The sequence below is a fragment of the Notothenia rossii genome (assembly GCF_949606895.1).
Source record: "Notothenia rossii genome assembly, chromosome: 3".
Taxonomy (NCBI): domain Eukaryota; kingdom Metazoa; phylum Chordata; class Actinopteri; order Perciformes; family Nototheniidae; genus Notothenia; species Notothenia rossii.
This window is the reverse complement of record NC_136901.1, coordinates 66,774,065-66,793,317: the sequence shown is the minus strand read 5'-3', so window position 1 is coordinate 66,793,317 and position 19,253 is coordinate 66,774,065. Positions and strand designations below refer to the sequence as shown.

Sequence of the window (19,253 nt, the reverse complement as noted above, 5' to 3'; positions counted from 1 at the left end):
CCTTCAAAGTATGTATGTTTACTTCACAATGACTAATAGTGCTTTCAATACCTCCTTATTTTTAAAGACCTGGCTACAGCTCTGCCTATGGGTCATGTTAACTTTCTAAAATTCTATAATAATGTTATTCAGAGACATCTACCTTTTGCCATCAGAGGGCAATCACACTAGTATTACTGTTAGAGTAAGCTGTGTACCAATGCAAGGCAGAAATGAAACAGAGGAGCTACTCTCAGTTCTGAAACATTCAAACTTATTTCAGGTTTTAATATAAGATCTTATAACTTGGACCTAATGATGACTTGTTAGTTCATAAAATGTGTACATCTATATAAAACTAAATGCCCAAAATGATCCATACAACGTACAGGTGTGAATGTAAAGGTCTGACTTGTGAGATTCCTCACTCTTTAACACCGTGTAGCTATGAGTACTGCTCTGCGTAAGAGGCCGCCTACAGAGACACTGTCCAATGAAAGACTCAATTGACTCATTAAATGTGTAAAATAAAATATTTTCTATTTCCCATCATTCATGGATACATTGGTAGAGATACAAGTAACAGTACATCAAACAAAGTCAAGCCACCTCCTCTAAAGAGCTCTACTTTGCCCTTTTGTGACTAAATAAAAAAAATGCCACCTTGAACAGTGGGAGAATCCAAGTGCATGCTGGCAAAACTTGGACTTGACCGTCTGAAAATCCAGATATTCAAAATGTCTCATGAATGATAACACGGTAGCAAAATATTACATATCAAGAGAAAGGCTAGCATGAAAAGAGTACTGTTTAAGACATGATTACAGAAACAAGCTAATCAAACCGCACCACTTGAAAGAGACGAGTAACAAACAGACTCCTCTTAAAAGTGAGTCCTTTAGAAGCGAAGGAAGAGCAAGAATGCATCGATTTCAGCAAGTGTGTGTGTGTCATGTAATCTGTGGATAAATGGGCAGTGAGTGACAATCAGAAGATCAGTCCATCGGTTCTCATTCACAGAAACAATGCAATGAAATTGAACTAAACATTGGGTCTTGTTGAAAATGGCTCTTCTTTCATGATCCAGCAGCAGTCTGCAGAGTGCCACCAGGCTGTGAAAAGCTCATCCAGTCAACTCTTTACAGGGTTTCACATGAAGGGGACATCTGCACATAGTGTTTGTTTACTGGAAGAAAACATGTGAAGGACTTGCGGGAGCTTGTAGACCACGACTTTGTGAGTAAGCTAAGATCTAGTATAAAAAGGTATGTCTTCCTCGTCTTTGAGCTCTTCTGTCTTGTCCCCACATCACGTCCATCAGGCTAACCTGAAAGAATCGAAGCAATGAAATGAAAGGAAATCTGAAAACCCAATCTTTTGGCAATTCCAACAATGCTAAAAAAAATAAACACAGAAACCTTCTGTTTGATATTTACGGAAGACTATTCGTGCCAATCATAACGAGTAAAACCTTTTCTCTGTAGAGGTTTTGCATGATGAGAATTAAGTTAAAAATATGAAGGGTGACAGAGTTCTGAGATTAAATCAAATATACTAGCATTAGCGAATGTCCTTAACTTGTTTCTCAGGCAAATACAAAATAAAAGTATTCCCCCTCCACTTTACCTGGCCTTAATAGTCTTCCATAGACATTAAACGCAGACATTTTAAATGTTGTAAAAAAATGTATTGTGTGCAACAACCACTAAAAACGTACCTAGTTGCCATTGACTTGCGTTGACGGTGTTCCTCCGTTGTTGTTTTCTGCTCTCTGTCGACTGCGATTCTCTCGTTCTTCATCCTCTTCATCCCTCTCCTCATTGCCACTGTGGTTCTTACAGTATAGTCTTCACACAAATGCACACACATACAAAGAAGAGCTTGTAAGTCACAAAACACAGTAATAGCCAACATTATCAGTTATTGCAAAAGAGGTGAAATGTGGTCCAGTTAAGGTGTGAAGACGTAGAGTTAAAGGTGCTCTATGGAGTTTCTACCAAGGGTGGCACAATACACATTCCTGCTGCTAGTTTCGGGCCATTGACAAACAGCCGTTGGTGAGTACACATGTAAAATGTAAATGTTTCATAGACAGGCAGGAGGAGGACTTGTAAGTTAGCTTAGAAAATGCACATTCTACAAATGTAAAAAAAATAAAATAAAAAAAATTCGAGAATTTAAAATAAATCCAATATATTTGCATTTTCTGCGAGTAACATAAAATGTGTGTTTACAATAAAACTCTTCTACTTTTAATATCACCCTTTTTCACATTTGTGGTTGGATGAAATACAAATCATTCAAAAGAAGTCTCTGAATGGAATAAATTGCATTGGCTGTGTGATCCAGCCTCAATTGGCTAGTGTTGGTTGTAAAGCTAATGCAATATATTTTTAACTGATTTAAAAGATGTATTTGAGCTCACTTGTAGATGCCACGCGCCATGTTTTCAATGTACTTGGCTTTGTCCTGCAGGCCGCAGTGATAGTGGTAGGTCTTCACACACGCTTTAATCTCACAGCCAATGGTTGCACCCAACTGAGAGCAGAGTGTGCATTTCTGGAATAGGAACACCATTTTTGTCAGAATGCACGTAGTATTTAAACTATTTCAAAACAAATGAGAAGTAAGACGAATCGTCGCACCATTCTTTTCCCTCTCTTGATTTCCTGGATGACTGTTTTCACTTCAAAGTTTCCAAATTCGGCCCGTGACGAGGTGGTGAGCTGCACTGTCCCTGATGAAAAAAGCTGAAACGGTAATAAATTACTGAGTGTTAGCACTGTACTGTAAATGTAACGGCTTTAAATGTTCTGCAGACATCCCCACACAACAGGAGTCTCACCATGCACCGGTAGTGTGCCGCCACTTTTTTGGAGTTATCGGAGTGAAGCATGCCCCTCGTTTCATTCTCTTCCTCTCCGGCATGACAGAAGCCACAGCGCTGACCCCCGTCTCCCGGGCTGGACCGAAGAGGAGACCTGTCCCGCTGGAAAAACACGTGAAAGCGTTACAAATCAGACACCAAATCACGATCATTTCAAACATTTGACAAACAGGCATGTTGCCTTACATGGGAGGAACTCTCCTCGTCTGCCACCTGTGAGGAGGTGGAGCGGCTGTCTTCTGATTGGCCACGAGGTCCTACCCTGGATCTGCCCTTCTCAAACCTCCCTCTGCCCCTGCTCTGTGGAGGCGACGCGTCTGATTCGTCGGCCACAGCTTCCTCTTCATCTGATTATGAACAAATAGTCATGATCAGGACAAACTTTTATGTAAAAAGAAGCATACATGCAAAGAACAGGAAAGTAAACCACATCAAGAAGTACAAAAACAATGATGAGGGAATGAAGAGTGGAGTTGCAATAAAATGGACCCTCACACTGTTCCCTGTTCTGTATTATAGCTGCCTACTTCTTTGGGCACTAGGATGGGTTTAAATGCAGAAACTAAATGTCACTGTGTGTGTTGCTTTGTATGTGTATGTAAGGATTAAAGAGGAATTCATTCAGAAACAGGCATCAAGCTATTAATCCAATCATCCAGGCAGTTTGGTGATGTGACATATGATGAAGCATATTTTACCTTCAATGCCTTCGTGAGAGGCATCCCGGTGTTTGCGACAGTAAACACTGTTATGGAAGAAAAAAAAACATTTGAATTTAATAGTTGTTACAAAATGTGTTATTGTAGATGTATAGTATGTAAAGAAATGTCCACAGCGGGGCTTCTTACAGGTAGATCCCCTGTGAGGGGTTCTCTTTGACCTGGGCTTTGTCCTTCAAAGCGCAGTAGTAGTGGTACGTCCTCCGGCACGTCTTCACGTCACAGCCGATAGTAGCGCCCGCCCGGTGACACGAAGAACACATCTGACGGGGAAAATAATATACTATTCGTTATCAATGGTCAACGATCCAATATCTTCAATGCAAAGGCTAAAACTCATCTTTCAGATGCACTTTTATTGGTTGGTGTCTCCATTTCCTTCTAGCCCAGTGATACAATTGTCCAAATATATTTGAGTTGTTATTGTGAGTTCATAAAAGTGTTACTGTTTATGTTAAGTGGGCATAAGATATTGTCTCATATTGATCGCAGGCAGCTGCATTTATTTCAATGGTGTTGTAGGAGCCTCGAATATCAATATAATATAATATTGTTTCAGATGAAAGTTGGGATTTATACTCATAATTAGTCAATTCTAAAATAAAATTAGAACATTTTCAAATGTATGCAAGACACATTCCCAATATTTACAATTTAACATCTAAAATTACTTCTCAATTCTTTCATTTAAAAAAAACCATATGCAGGCCTTATAAGATGAAACTGCAAAATAAATAGGGAAAATGCCCCATTTTGGATTCAACATTTGGTCAGATTTAGGAATAAGCCAACACGTGTTAAGCCAACAAAAACTTGTAATTCTAGTTCTTTCTTTCTGGATAAAAGCTGATTATCCCCTTTTAAACCTGATGTAATCAACATAAACACTAGAGAGATGTGCTGTAATGCTAGTAGTATCAACATCTCCTCTGTAGTAAACATACTGTTATACCATATACATACAACACATGTAAACGATAAACACACATTGGTTTATCATCATTCATTATTATTAGCTACGTAAAGCAGCTTCTGCATGTTCTTACGTATGTAAAGTGCTTGGATGTGTGGTACTGTTACTAAAAACAAGTAGCCTAATTGATATAAATCTAATGTGTTCTCTCTTCTTCTAAACAGATACAGAGGTTACTTACCAATTTATTTCCCCTCTTGATCTCCCTTTTCACATCATCGAGGGAAAATCCTCCAATGTTTTCGCTGTCTGAGTGAGATGTGACCAGGGCAGAGGAGAAAAGCTGCGTGGGACATTTGAAATAAGTATAAATGTGAACGTTGTACAATATCTGCATCTTCATTTTCATCATGCTACTACTGTTGGACTATTTTCAATATGAAGCGGAAGGGTTAACATAGATGTCATGTCATCATCGATTCTTTTAAACTTATCATAAAAACCTGCATTTGTCAGTTCTATATGCCATATTGTTAAATGGTGTTTTCTCAACTTGGAGGTCATGATCACCAATGGGAGAAGAAACAAATTGGAGCCCTTCGAGATAATGTATAGGATAGGAACCATTTATTCCGGCTATATGCTTTTTCTCATTAGGAACTGTGGCGGAAAAACATAAATCCCACAGTTGTTGTGGCTAAAGTTGACAAGGTTCTCAGGTAAACATGACTTATTCTAGCTGAAGGGTGATAGTGTTGAGAGCAGGGATCTCTCCTCACCATGCACTTATGGTGGGCTGCCACCTTCTGGCCGTCAGACAGCAGCAGCTGACCACACTCCTTGTCCCGGTTGGTTCTGCAGAAGGCACATTTAAGGAGCCGTGCTGCCACTCCTTTCCTCTGTCCCGACATGACCGAAGGCTTTCTGGTTGGACCAAGACTCTAATAAATGAAAACAAAAACATCACAAAAAGGTGAAAGGTAAGAGGAGATAAGGATGGAAGGCTGGTATATCCTTACAAATAGATGTTATTAAAGCAGTTATACAATTAACTGTCCAGCCTTGCCATGTCATCTGGATATATGTCAGGTTCAGATACATTATATACACATTCAGATAAAAGCTAATATGATTTAAATAGGATGACATATTAATTAAAAGTCAACAATTAGTCTTCTAACCAATCAGATGATTGACAGAAGATGAATGGGCAACTTTTGAGATTATCCGTCAAAATCCTTTTTCATTCAAAAATGGTAGCGAATTCTGTTTTGTAAGTCTAAGATGACCTAATACTCTCATGTCAAATTAAAAAGGGATATTTGTAATTAATAGTTCGTTTTTGGCTGACAAAACCAGGCATGTTAAGACATTACCTTGGGGTTTGGGTAACCAGGATTGCATTTTTTATTTTATTTCTGACATTTTATATTAAGATTAATCTAGAAGATAATCAACATATTTGTTAAATTGAAAATAAATTGTTAGTTGCATCACCTACATACAGTTTGTAGATGATGCACAGAGTCCTTAGCAATGAAGATAACGTCTGAATGGTTCAGGTTATGGCCGAATATCAGCATGAAAGCAATGCAAATAAAACACATTCAGGTTGAAGGGTTCATAACGAGGGATACACATATGTAAATCTGCATAAACGTAATGTTAACCAAACAGCCAGCCCAAAGGAAAATGCACTGTGAACAAGTTTGTCCTAAAACTAAATGCAAGTATTGTGAAATCATTTTGGATGGCAGCCTTGAGGAACTCTTTCCCAGAAACAGCTGGAAACGAAACTTTGACCATAGCCCCAAGAAACTCCAACAAAGAGCACCAAAGAAAAGCCCTGCTTCCTACAATAACTCAGGAAGTGTATAAGATATCCTAGCAAAACCTCTGATGGATCACAGCTTGACATTTTCCCAACCTAGTTCAATTAATTCAACTGTGCTAAGGAAAGTCTTTGATGACATGCAATGTACGATAACTAAAATCCACGGAACAAGTTGCTGTTAAAACTGCTGACCAATATCAACATGTTTTGAGATCCTTCGTATGTTTGAGGAGGATAACAACCAGATTGTTTAGGCCTATGTTTTGTTTTTAAAGGAGGCAGCTGTGAACAATATCCTCTCAACATAGACTGACAGCCCTCCCATATCAATCAGACTGAACAGGAAATAGGATCAAGGAAATCTGATGTCCAGTTTTGTAGTTTTTTTCTGCAAATGATGAAACATGTTTTGCTATTCCGCAGTATTCTCTTCTAGTTTATCACATCTCATCTGCCCCACATTACATCCATAACATAATATACTTTAAAAATGCAATCAGTGGAAAATATGCAATTTTAGACTGATGTTCCTTTTATGAGTAGTAAAGACAGCTGCATTTGCAGGACATTCACTATTGTATCATTTTCAGCTGCATTTCTATCAAACCTTTATATTATATATAAATAATAATTTCCTTGGAAATTATGCAAGCTTTGTTGCATTTTCATCACAGTATTCTTTAAAATAGAGATCAAACCTCTTTATATGTGCTGCCATTGCAGAGATCGCCTGTTTGATGTTGATCAAAAATCGCCTCAGGCGCCACATATATGTTAAATATGATAAGAAAAATATGTGCTTAATCCTCTATTGTCCATACGCGAAAATGGGTGTTATTTAAAAATCACAAAAGCAGTGTGCAGCGACGCCTTGATAGAGCCATTACAGCCATGATAGCAGGGCCGGGATTTCACTGCGGCGGAGGCAGCGTTACACACACAACACTGCCGTGTAAATAACACCAAATACCCTTAATTCAACCTCTGCCTCACTAACATGCTTTCATTTCATTATCCTGCCCTTTATATCCATACTGTGTTCGATTTGTCACCAGAACAAGCGAAAAATAAAAAGCGGCTAACATTTCTCCTACAAAAGTTTTGAATTAAAGGGGGTGTGTGTCTCTTTCTCCAACAAACCAGCTATAACAGAAAACTAATTTCACTATGAACATCTCAACGCCCCAAAATCTCTCACAAGGCCTTTTTCTTGTAGGAAAATAAGGTCGGTGGTTGGAAAATATGACTCTTCCTACATTGTATTGTTGTTGAAATGCTAAAAACAGCGTTTATTTCCCTTTAAATTTGGGAAATGATCATGACAGGCGCGGGGGTTCGCAAACCGTTTCGAAGTAAAGAGCGCCATACGTGATGTGTCCCCGTGAAAGAGAGCAGCTTGTTCACCAGCAATACGGCCTGAAACCACAATAGGCCGTACAACACAGCGGGTATCTGAAACACGCTGACACACAGCTCACATCTTACCTGCTAATATAATTATTATGGCGCTGAGGAGGTGGAAAAGATGGGAAAGTGTTCCGAGAAGTGACTGTGTTTCTTCCCGTCCTTCAGAAGTGATCGTTGGCTTTTTCGCACTAGTAGCATCAAGCTAGCTGCTGTGCTCAAGGCAGCTGGACACTTCCGGGTCTGGCTTTCAAAAATAAAAGTCGCGTCCACGAATGTTTGTTCAAATGTTTCAAACGTGAAAATTATGCAGGAGGTCTGAGTATGTAGGATGCAAAAGTGCTTTACAAAAATATCTCCTGGAAATCCTGAAGCATCAATATCCCAAAGATGGGCCGAACTTTATTCAGATTTAAATATGTTTAAGTTAATTGTTTCTTTTTAAAATTGTATTCACACAGCATAATAAACATGTTATGAATATACAGACCATTTCTGGGAATTAAAGCACTGGCAAACAAATGTCATGCAATGTAGGCCTACATCAATATAGTTGTTTCCTTTTTAGGATAGCCTATATGATTAGTGCAATGCCTATTGTTTGATTTTGTATGATTGGAAAATAGATAATGGAAGATAAGTTTTCACCCTTAACATGTTAAATCCAGACAAGGACTAGTCAAATGAACTCATCATTCAAAAAAAACATTGCTATTATACAATTGTGAAATGGATACTGTTTTATTATGGTAGCTAGAGAAGAGCAATAAGCAGAAGACCTACGCATCTGAAAGATGTGATTTAAACCATGAATGCAGTTCACTAAAACCAATAAACAACAGCGTATTTAACAAAATGTTGCCATCAATAGCATAAAAGTATTTTACAGATGTACAAATTGTGCTGCATGTTGGTGCTTTTTATCAAGATAGTCAACAATAAAACCAGAATGTCAGCAGCGCTATATGGCCAGATAAAAAGCTTGACTGCTCCAAGTGAAATAAATTGTTGTCCTCCATAAAGTCTTGTAGTTGTATGATGGCCAAAGACTCTTCTCCAGACAGACTGTGCAGTAAAGAAAGGACAACCATCACCTCTGTGCAATGGAACCTGAGCAGTAATTGCTAAATACCATCAACTACATGTTACACAGAGGTGGATCTGTAATGATTTTGGAATGAAATGGGAGCCACAAAGAGCAACACTGTTCAACAATGTGCATCACTTAAGGCTAGGAACTTGTTTATATTAAATGTTAAATTGAATTAGATTCAAATAAATGTAATCAAATGTCCCGTTTAATGCGTGTTAGAGAGGGGTGCATTGCATAAAGAAAAACATGTATGTTATTTAGCAAAGGAGGTGTATTAATTGCATATCCCACAATATGCTGGATTAATGTTGAGAACTTGATGAAGGAAAACTACTACTATTAAATATAACTTTAAATGTTCTCCTATGTTTTACACATATATTCTACGTTGTTTATAAAAGTTATGTTCCAAACACATAAAATGAAAATGGCTGTCTAATCTTAAAGCCTAACAATTCTCAACTAGATTTCTGTGCCTTATTTTTTTTGATAATTCGGGTGCACTCGATTACAGTTACAGGGCATTCCGACAAATGAGGCTTCCAGTGTGTTCTTTAATCTGCCCACCCACACGAAATTGAAGAGCCATGATACAAGCGCACCCAGAGCGGAGAGGGCGTTTCCATGTCCTCACCTCGGGCAAAGTGATTGGCCAATGCGGGTGGCAGTCATTTTGTAAAGCAAAACATACCCGCCCAGTGTCCCCGGGATGAGGAGAGGACGAGAGTTTGAGCAGAAGAGAACAGGGAAATGAAGTTGTCAGACAGGCCAGCCCAGCAACTCTCGCTCCATAACTAGGCAGCTAGCAAGTTAGGTGACAGGCGGTCACGAGTGGAGATTTATATGAAATACAACAGCTATGAAGGTCGTCCGTTTGAACAACTTGTAGCTACAATTGGTACGTATTAGAGAGCTACACCCAGAGACCTCAGATAACGTTCAAAGTAGCGTTACAGTGGACACAAGTGAGGAAAACTTGCTAGCCTGCTAGCTAACCTTTAGCCGCCGAGCCTCCTTCAGCTTCAACACCACATTTCACTCGGTGAGTCTTGACAGCCTCAGCTGAATATTTCAGCAGTGTGTGATGTGTGTTTCAGGGTGCTCGCTGTCCACGTACTGACGCCAGTCCGCTAGTTTTCTTGCTACAGCTAACTAGGTCACAAGCTAGCTCAACTTTGCTGCTGAACACTGCTGTAACGTTGACATTGTTACCGTCTTATTCCACATTTGATCCTCGTTTCGGTCTAAAAAAGTTGGCATTTTTTTCTGGCATGGTCAATGCTAACTCGTGAAAACTAATACCGAAGGTTAAACATGTCGTAGAAGTGTAACTTTAGCGCTAATCTACCCGCATTATCTTTGAAAACTACTGTAAGGTTAGCAATGTTAGCTAGCTGTGTGTGTCATGTTCTTTAACACTGTAGTTTTACTTATGAGTGCCGAATTTCAGTCAGGCAGTATAACTAATAAACTGTATCGTTGCTTGCTTCAGGTAAGAGTTTTTCAGCCATTTCCTGATGCAAGGAGGTACAGGAAGTTGAATTGCTCTTATAGTATGTCAAAGTAATTTGAAGCACTTTTATTTCCTCAGAGATTTGGGCTTGTAACACCAGCTTTCAGTCATGCCTTTTCCGTTTGGGAAGTCTCAGAAGAGTCCAGCTGATATAGTGAGGAGTTTGAAGGAGAATGTGGCATACATGGAAAAGATGGATGCTGGGGACAGCAAAAAGTGTGAAAAGGTTGGTCTCACATTTGCGTCTACTATTCTTAACACCTTCTGCTAGTCTTAGTCATTAACTGTTTTTTCGTATTAAAGGTTGCAGAGGAGGTGTCAAAAAACCTGGCTTCACTGAAGGAGGTACTGAGTGGAACAGGTGACAAGGAGCCTCAAACTGAAGCGGTGGCTCAGCTTGCTCAAGAGTTGTACAACACCAACCTCCTCATCGCCCTCATTGCAAACCTGCAGAGGATTGATTTTGAGGTGGGGAAAATGTACCTCTTTCTGCGGTGATTTTTATGTGTGTTAAAAGTATTGATCCCTCTGTTCAAACACCAAATGGTCAGCAGCGCTCCCACTGCCTGATTTGAACATCGATGCCCAAAGCAAAAAACCATGCTGGATATCATCAGTTAACCGTTCATCTCTCTAAGTGCTTTCTTTTTTGTTTTTACAGGGGAAGAAGGATGTGGTTCATTTGTTCAGCAATATTGTGAGACGTCAGATTGGAACCCGTACACCCACGGTAGAATACATCTCTACCCAACAACAGATCCTCTTCATGCTTCTGAAAGGGTAAGTTCATCTTTTCAGGCTGCAGGAAGTCACTTTTTGAAACATTTTAATGTGTGTGGCACTGTTACAAAACCAACATGAACTACTCTTAAACTGTAACCAAATCATTTTTAGGTACTTTAAAAAAAAGCTTTTTTCGTAAGATCACATTTCTTCAACATGCACTGTGATTTCTTTTTTTCTTTTTTTAAACATAACCCAGTATGTGTTTCGACAACTCCCAGAGGAACGAGCGCTAACTTGTTGCCTTCACCTGTGGGTAACGCATGTTGATGAAGAGAGTGATAGTAGTGCTGGTTTTACAGCTCTAAAGAAACTGAGTCATCCTGTCTGGAGAGCAGCATGTGTTATGGCTGCATTGCATTATGGTCCATTGAGTCTGGTGTTTTCGGACACAGATTAGACTAGGTTTACACATACAAGGAATTTGCTTTGATGTATTACAGCGCATACATAAACACAATAAAAAGATTGAAGTTGTAAAAAAAAAGAGCTAAAATATGTGCAGTTTTTAAGAATTGAATCAAGAGCTGTGCAGGATTTTGAACTTGGTTTTAAATGTCACGTCTCGAAAGAGGAACAAACAGTTTGAGTGATCGGACATGGACATCTAAACCTGATGTTTAACCTGATGATTCTTCTGCTAGACACTCTTTTTTAAAATATATTTTGCATGTGAACCGTCTACATTCAGAGACTTTCAAAAGACATCACCATAGGAAATAAGACCAACGTTTTTTTACTGACAAATGTAATGCCTCATTAAAGGTGGGGGTATGTAATTTATTTCAGAAACACTTTTTGGTTATATTCCATGGAATGCTCTTAACATCCCGATAGCAATGAATATCTTAAATGCTTTGACAATAAATACATAAAAAATGTCATCTGTGGAAGCCGTAGTACTGTAAAAACCACGACCAATCATTTTAGCCGGCCTGGCTAAAATAACTGGATGGCCTACCTGCCTGTCAGCCTTCCATCTGTGCACAAACTTATCTCGTGCCCTCATTGGTCATGTGCACGTTCGTGTGTGTTGGAGGAGGGGCTCTGTAAGGAAGTGGCAGGTTTTTCCCGTTTTTTTTTCTCCTGTACTTTCAAATTCTAGCGCACTCGAGCTGGTTTCTCCATTCTTACCTACGCCACCTTTAACAGTGTTTAAAGTGTTAAGAGTGACATTTCCAGTGTTTGTTTTACACTGTATTGAATGCTGATGATGTAAATGACTTGCCTTTGGCCTGACACGCATTAACTGTGCAGATATGAGAGTGCAGAAGTGGCTCTGAACTGTGGGATGATGCTGAGAGAGTGCCTGCGCCACGAGCCTCTGGCACGGACGGTGCTCTTCTCTGAAGACTTCTACTGCTTCTTCCGTTACGTAGAGCTCTCGACCTTTGACATTGCCTCAGATGCTTTTGCTTCATTTAAGGTGCGCTGCTGTATTTTCTTTCAGTTTGACATATTCCTCATACCAACAGTTCTTATCTTATATCTCGCTCTTATCTATTCCCTCTCAGGATCTCCTCACAAGGCACAAGATTATGTGTGCGGATTTCCTGGAGAACAATTATGACAGGGTGAGATTTCTGCAGTGGATTTTGACCTTTTTAAAGGAGAGAATGCCTTTGACGCGCCTAATATACCTTTATTTATCTTCAGGTGTTTACAGAATACGAGAAACTGCTGCACTCTGAGAACTACGTCACCAAACGACAGTCTTTGAAGGTAGAACATCCACTGCTGTCAAATGAAAAGCACTGTTTTACTGATATGCTCTCAGTTGATTGTGCATTGACTTTAACAAGTGCTGTGTCTAAATATGCATATGGAACGTGGGAACCTTCAACACTCAATGACTGCCATCTTGGCTACATAACAAAAGTTGCGCAACCAGCCACTGTTGTGGTTGCATTGGTATAGACAGTACTCTACAAATAAAAGTTATACCTGTTTCTTTTTCAGTATTTAATTAACGTACCACCATGCTGGTTTTGAAAAGAAACCCCAGTTGATTTGATTGGGTTGATTGCGTAATCTGTAATGTTTTGCTACCTTGAACAACAATGTTGAGCTAACAGCCGCGATCATCACTTGCGTTGAGGGCACAGCAGCCATATGCGATTTGATTTGAAATACTACATGGTTGAAATTCACACACTGCACAGATGTTCACAGTGTATGACATGCAGTATGCTAAAGGAAGTATCCGCAAAGGTCTTACAATAAATTCCATACTGTTGTTCAGCTCCTTGGGGAACTTCTTCTGGATAGGCACAACTTCACTGTGATGACAAAGTACATCAGTCGGGCAGAGAACCTGAAGCTGATGATGAACCTGCTCAGAGACAACAGCCGAAACATCCAGTTTGAGGCATTCCACGTGTTCAAGGTAAGCATTGTAGTTTTGGAACTAAAGCTGCTTTAGAGCGTAGAGCAATACTTATAACATTTAGGATTACTACTGTATTACATGGTACATTTCTAGCAATAATCTAGTTTTCATCATTAACATCTTTATTAAAGGGACCCTATTATACTCATGTTCAGGTTCATATTATGCTACGTTCAGACCGGACGCGATGCGACGTTTGGGGGCGGCGCGATTACATGTAAAGTCAATGTAGATACGCAAATTCGCTCCGACGGCGCGCATGAAGCGGTGGACGCGGCGCGATTGAGGCGATTGAACTGTGCCGCGTCAAACGCGAGAGTTCAATTTTTTCAACTCGAGCGTCAAATTCACGTGACGCTTTCTCGCGGAAGCCAATCAGAGGTGAGGATCTCAGCCTGCCGTCACTCACGTTCAACCAGAAAACATCAGCCATTAGCTGTTAGCACACAGAGATCACAGCTCCTCATATCTGTTCAGAAACTAGACATAAGTTAAACAAGTACAAACCACAGACTGTCTGTGTCATGGCGAATACAGTCGCTGGTTTATTTATGTCTGTAGGCCGTTGTGAGTGTGGAATGAGCATATACAACGTTAGCTTAGCCTGTTCGACCCAATCTCCATTCAGAAAACAAGCATTTTAAAAGGTTTTCCGCCTGCCGTCTTGTCTGCAGACTTGTCAAAGCATTAATTCATGTAGTTTTTACTAACCGGTATCAGTATGTTGTTACTTCGGCATCATTTAGAAACGTGTATTACAATTTAATCACGGTAAAATATGTTCATTTTGTTGTAGTTGTAGTCCCCTAGCCAGCGCGTCTTGTTTGAATGATGCGAGTAAACACAGCTGGCAGCCGCGGTGAAACTCGAGCGACTAGAGCGATGCGATAGGAGCGTTTAGAGCGAAGCGAATATTCGCATCGCGTCCGGTGTGAACGTAGCATTATGCTGCGTTCAAAACGGACGCGATGCGATGTTTGGGGGCGGCGCGATTACATGTAAAGTCAATGCAGAGACGCGGACAGGCGCAAATTCGCTCCGACGGCGAGCATGAAGCGGTGGACGCGGCACGAATCACGCGCGATTGAACTGTGCCACGTCAAACGCGAGAGTTCAATTTTTTCAACTCGAGCGTCAAATTCACTTGATGCGTTCTCGCGGAAGTCAATCAGCGGTGAGGATCTCAGCCTGCCGTCACTGACGTTCAACCAGAAAACATTAGCCATTGGGTTCAGACCGGACGCGATGCGAATATTCGCTTCGCTCTAATCGCTCGAGTTTCACCGCAGCTGCCGGCTGTGTTTACTCGCATCATTCAAACAAGACGCGCTGGCTAGGGGGCTACAACTACAACAAAATGAACATATTTTACAGTGATTCAATTGTAATACACATTTCTAAATGATGGCATGCTGAGATCCTCACCTCTGATTGGCTTTCGCGAGAACGCGTCACGTGAATTTGACGCTCGAGTTGAAAAAATTGAACTCTCGTGTTTGACGCGGCCCCCTTCTATCGCGTGATTCGCGCCGCATCCACCGCTTCATGCGCGCTGTCGGCGCGAATTTGCGTCTGATCGAATTTGCGTCTGATCGCGTCTCTGCATTGACTTTACATAACGTAATCGCGCCGCCCCCAAACGTCGCATCGCGTCCGGTCTGAACGTAGCATTAGACTAGAGTGATGCGATTAGAGCGAAGCGAATATTCGCATCACGTCCGGTGTGAACGTAGCATTAGTATATTGTGTCTCTACTGTGACATGTTTACATACTTTACTGTTCAAAAAAGCTGTTTATTTCTCCTCATACTGCCAGGCAAGAGGGAGTGTGTGGCAGAGAAATTCTATATTCTATATATTTACTTCAACTTATTATTTTGATGTTAGTTCCCTAGTAGTCAAGAGGTAAAAGAAGTAACAACAGAAGAAATATATAATGTCAATATTATTATCATGTATTTATTTTCATTCATTTTATACTGAAATGAAGCAGCTATCGCAAATGTAATATCCTCTGGTATAAATAAAATATTCTGATTATTTTGAAGAGAAATTCTGCTGACATTACTACTTTGAACATTGAAAGTGGTGTATACATTAAAAAAAATGCTCCTTTTTTTAAAGGTATTTGTTGCGAACCCCAACAAGACCCAGCCCGTGCTGGACATCCTGCTGAAGAACCAGACCAAACTGGTGGAGTTCCTGAGCCACTTCCAGACCGACCGGTCAGAGGACGAGCAGTTCTGCGACGAGAAGAACTATCTGATTAAGCAGATCCGGGACCTGAAGAGGCCCGCGGCACCGGAGGAAGCTTAAGGTGCCCGGAAACAAGCGCTCCGTCAGGTGGTTGAGGTTTAAGGTAGTGCTGGCTGGAGCTGCAGAGAGAGAAAGAGAGAGAGAGAGAGAGAGAGAGAGAGAGAGAGAGTCTAAAAAGACGTGCTTCATTAAAATCTTATTAACTACAAAATATAGGAAAAAAAGTACTTCCTTCACTTTCTATTTTTTTTTTGTTTGGATGTGAAGGTGATTTCCATCCAGCAACCTGAGTGGGCCAATAACTGTTATTTAAACCATAGTGCTTATCTTCTTCTTCTTCTTCTTTAGTGATAATGAAAAGTCCGTTCTTGTAATGTTGGACCTTAAACTGTTACCCTTTCCACCAAACACCGATGCTGGCAGAGAGCGTAGAATGACAGAAACGTCGCCCCATTCACAGCCAACGTGTGATCTTTAAATCTTTCTCAGAAAACATGTCTATTTTAGAGATCGAGAAGTAAATATATTATTTTTCTAATGTATCTTCATGGTAAACGGCTTAAAACACACTCTGAACATTTAGTCCTGCATAGGTTTGGTTTATTGCCTTATTGTAAGCTGTTGTGTTGTACAGGGACTTTATTGATTTATTTAGATTGGCAGTGACATACTGGCCGGGTCAGCACATAGCCATTTTTTGGTGATTCATAAGTAGTTAATAGGCCTTTTGGTTGCGTGTGTAAGGTCAGAAATGTTCCTGCAGTGCTGTGCTTGCCGATGCATTAGCTGGCGCAGGAAGAGGAAATCAAAACCATAGAGGAATCAATTAATAACGCTGCAATTCTTTTTCTCTTTTTTTTCCGGCTGCGCTCAGCGAGGCTTACATGACTGAAATAGAAACATCTGATAATGCTGCAGGGTAGCAGCCGCCCATTCAATGCTAACACGGACAGCCAGGGTCCACCCATTGATCTCAGTGAGAGCCTCTCGTACACAAGCACAGATAGAAAGCCTTCATTTAAACTCATTTGAAACTACCTGACAGTTCTCATTTCAACAATGCATAGCATAAGATATAATGCCGTTAACAAGGAGGTGTTGCCCATGACGATGCATCATAAGTATGTTACACTGTGAATCTATTATATTCATACGAAAGCATGATCATTTTTCATCCTGAAGAAATTCCTATTTTTCCTTTGACGCATATTGAACATCTGTTGCACAAGATTTGAGGATATGAAGTAATAGACATTTCATTTGACTCGAATAATTTGCTTTAACAAACATCGCCTCCATTACATGTAAACCCATCCGTACATTAGTTACCTCATAACCAAAGAATACAAAAAGAAAAGGGGGTGGCAAAGGAAAACACGAAACAACTTCATGTTCTTCTCTTTATGGCTAAACCGATTATTATAATACTTTTTAAATAATAGTTGAAGTGTTGCAGTGACTTATAATGTTGCATTTCTGTCAGCCAGACCCAGAACTTGGCATCGCAAAGGGCTCCCTCGAGAAAAGGCAATTGGATTTCCCCATTTGATTTAGTCATATTTCAACGTGCAGATCTCTTCAGCTTGTGTTAACTACATATTCCAGGCACCAAACGAGTAAAACAATTTATTGTAAATTACTACGTTTTTTCCTCCAGGTTTTAGGACTCACTCCTGCACCACCCTATAGAACACACTGTAACATACCCATGGTGCATCAGAAGGCTCTTCGTCCTATCAGATGTCAATACATTGCCAGAATAACCACAAGCACTTTTTTAAAAACAAGTTTGTTTTGGATGAAGAGCACTGAATTTCTTGAGTTCCTCACGTGCATCACTGATTAGTTTATATTTCTTTAAAGAAGCGTTGAAATGATTGCCTTACTTCCCCCATTGTCACTAAAATGACACAGTGGGGATTTCAATAAATATGTTGTCTGTGCGCACAGTCTCCTAGTATATACCTCATGGGATTTGAGTTTGCAAATGCTGTGTTCTCTTTCCTTTCCTTCCTTTGACAAGATATTTGATTTGACAGTTTCAAATGCACAACAGTGGTTTGTATGCATGCCTAAACTTGATGTATATGTTCAAACTTGAACGAGAACTGCGACCTGGTTTTCACAATGGAAAGCTAGATTTTTAAACTTAATTATTTCATTGGGTGGCGCCACACAAACGTTAATTCATAATGAATTGCAGTGTGGTGCCTTGTAATGAACGTTGCCTTATTTAAAGACATTTAATGGATCGTAATGTGAAATAAATTCCAGACCTTTTTAAAAACCAAAGTCAAAATGTATATTACAAGTTCCAAAATGCATTAATTTCTCCACATCTAGTGTAGCTTTATCACCATTCGCTCGATGTAATCTTGAGTGTGGATATATATTTTAATAAACTACACTCGGCTGTGATGGATTAACTTTTTTTTAATCACTATTTGGTACACTGCACCAGATAGTCACAAGGTCAGCATTAACGGATCCATATGAAATTTGGGAACTCTGCTGTGAACGTGGTACATTATGCACAAATAGACTGAAGTCCTTCACACAGGGCACTGTCATGCCACCAGTTTATGAAAGAAAGTTTGTCTGAAAGTCTTTTTTTCTTTAAAATACCCTTACGGTGACCAACTTGTTACTAATGTGAGACACAATTTCTCAAAAATGATACTAATGAATCGGACCTATATAACCTGCAAACACAAGTCATTATTTATATCTTAATGAGCACAAACACACTTACAGCTAGCTGACAAAGTGTTGCGTTATAATATCCAAGCTTATCTGACTTTTTTGTGGGGAAAAAACTCAACTTTGAGAAGAATATTTTTTAATTTGCTCATACAAACTTTCTGAAAGTGTCATGACGTTGCGCTTTGGAGAGGACGTGCTGTACACAGTCGTCCCATCGGGGGGCGCTGTTGGCAACATTTGGTATTACTAAAACAAAGCATCTCATGTTTCTAACCCTACCTCTAATATGAGTATATAAATCACTGGCAATAGTATGTAGATGTCAACACAAATTCCTTATGATCAATACTATATATTTCATGATTTAGGGGTTTTCTGTTTTTAAATATTTGTTGTGCTTTACTTTTTATTTTTACTCTTGTTGCCTTCTCTTTTCCCCTCCTTCTCTTTCCTTTATTTACCATGGGAGCCAATTATGTGTACATAACTTTATAAAGGATAAAAAGTGTGAAAGCATTCATGAAAATAAAACTTTATGGCAATTTATACGTGTGTGTTGCTTTAACGGTTGAGTGGACTTGGATAACTGCTAGCCACTTAGCGGCTGCACGCAGGTGTTTCCCATTAATGCTTGATTAGTGTGTGTAGTGGAAACACTTGTGTTTGACTGACCACTGACATTTATGGCTTCTTTAAAAAAAAAAAAAAATGTTCAATGTATATGACAAACATTTTGGAAAGGAAGAGAGTTTTTCTCCCCTACGTTTAGTTTTACTCATA

The 19,253-nt window shown here is 39.7% G+C and overlaps 2 protein-coding genes across 3 annotated transcripts; one reads left to right on the top strand and one right to left on the bottom strand.

Moving 5' to 3' along the window:
- Positions 1-493: 493 nt before the first annotated feature.
- Positions 494-7,976, bottom strand: phf6 (PHD finger protein 6). The gene is made up of 11 exons (XM_079670255.1): positions 7,818-7,976; positions 5,278-5,439; positions 4,740-4,841; positions 3,715-3,848; positions 3,565-3,611; positions 3,053-3,213; positions 2,825-2,968; positions 2,625-2,729; positions 2,405-2,538; positions 1,697-1,826; positions 494-1,306 (listed from the first exon to the last, which is right to left on the bottom strand). Exons 2-10 carry the CDS (start codon positions 5,407-5,409, stop codon positions 1,697-1,699), a joined length of 1,089 nt encoding a protein of 362 aa, XP_079526381.1. The 5' UTR covers positions 5,410-5,439; positions 7,818-7,976; the 3' UTR covers positions 494-1,306.
- A 1,544-nt stretch (positions 7,977-9,520) lies between these two features.
- On the top strand, positions 9,521-19,019 carry cab39l1 (calcium binding protein 39, like 1). 2 transcript variants are annotated; one of them, XM_079671539.1, is made up of 9 exons: positions 9,521-9,727; positions 10,421-10,568; positions 10,646-10,810; positions 11,004-11,122; positions 12,383-12,551; positions 12,640-12,699; positions 12,782-12,847; positions 13,368-13,511; positions 15,639-19,019. In XM_079671539.1, exons 2-9 carry the CDS (start codon positions 10,452-10,454, stop codon positions 15,828-15,830), a joined length of 1,032 nt encoding a protein of 343 aa, XP_079527665.1. In that variant the 5' UTR covers positions 9,521-9,727; positions 10,421-10,451; the 3' UTR covers positions 15,831-19,019. The 2 variants fall into 2 exon arrangements, with proteins under 2 accessions (XP_079527665.1, XP_079527664.1); XM_079671538.1 differs by having other exon boundaries at positions 9,522-9,871.
- Positions 19,020-19,253: the final 234 nt, after the last annotated feature.

Bases quoted from the DNA above. Each gene is read 5' to 3' on its own strand.
- phf6 (XM_079670255.1), bottom strand. From the start codon at position 5,409: ATGTCGGGACAGAGGAAAGGAGTGGCAGCACGGCTCCTTAAATGTGCC. The intron at 4,842-5,277 runs GTGAGGAGAGAT...TGTCCCACGCAG, and splicing joins CAGCCCACCATAAGTGCATG to CTTTTCTCCTCTGCCCTGGT. The intron at 1,827-2,404 runs GTGAGCTCAAAT...ATTTGTGTGAAG, and splicing joins ATGGCGCGTGGCATCTACAA to ACTATACTGTAAGAACCACA.
- cab39l1 (XM_079671539.1), top strand. From the start codon at position 10,452: ATGCCTTTTCCGTTTGGGAAGTCTCAGAAGAGTCCAGCTGATATAGTG. The intron at 12,552-12,639 runs GTGCGCTGCTGT...ATTCCCTCTCAG, and splicing joins ATGCTTTTGCTTCATTTAAG to GATCTCCTCACAAGGCACAA. The intron at 12,700-12,781 runs GTGAGATTTCTG...ATTTATCTTCAG, and splicing joins TGGAGAACAATTATGACAGG to GTGTTTACAGAATACGAGAA.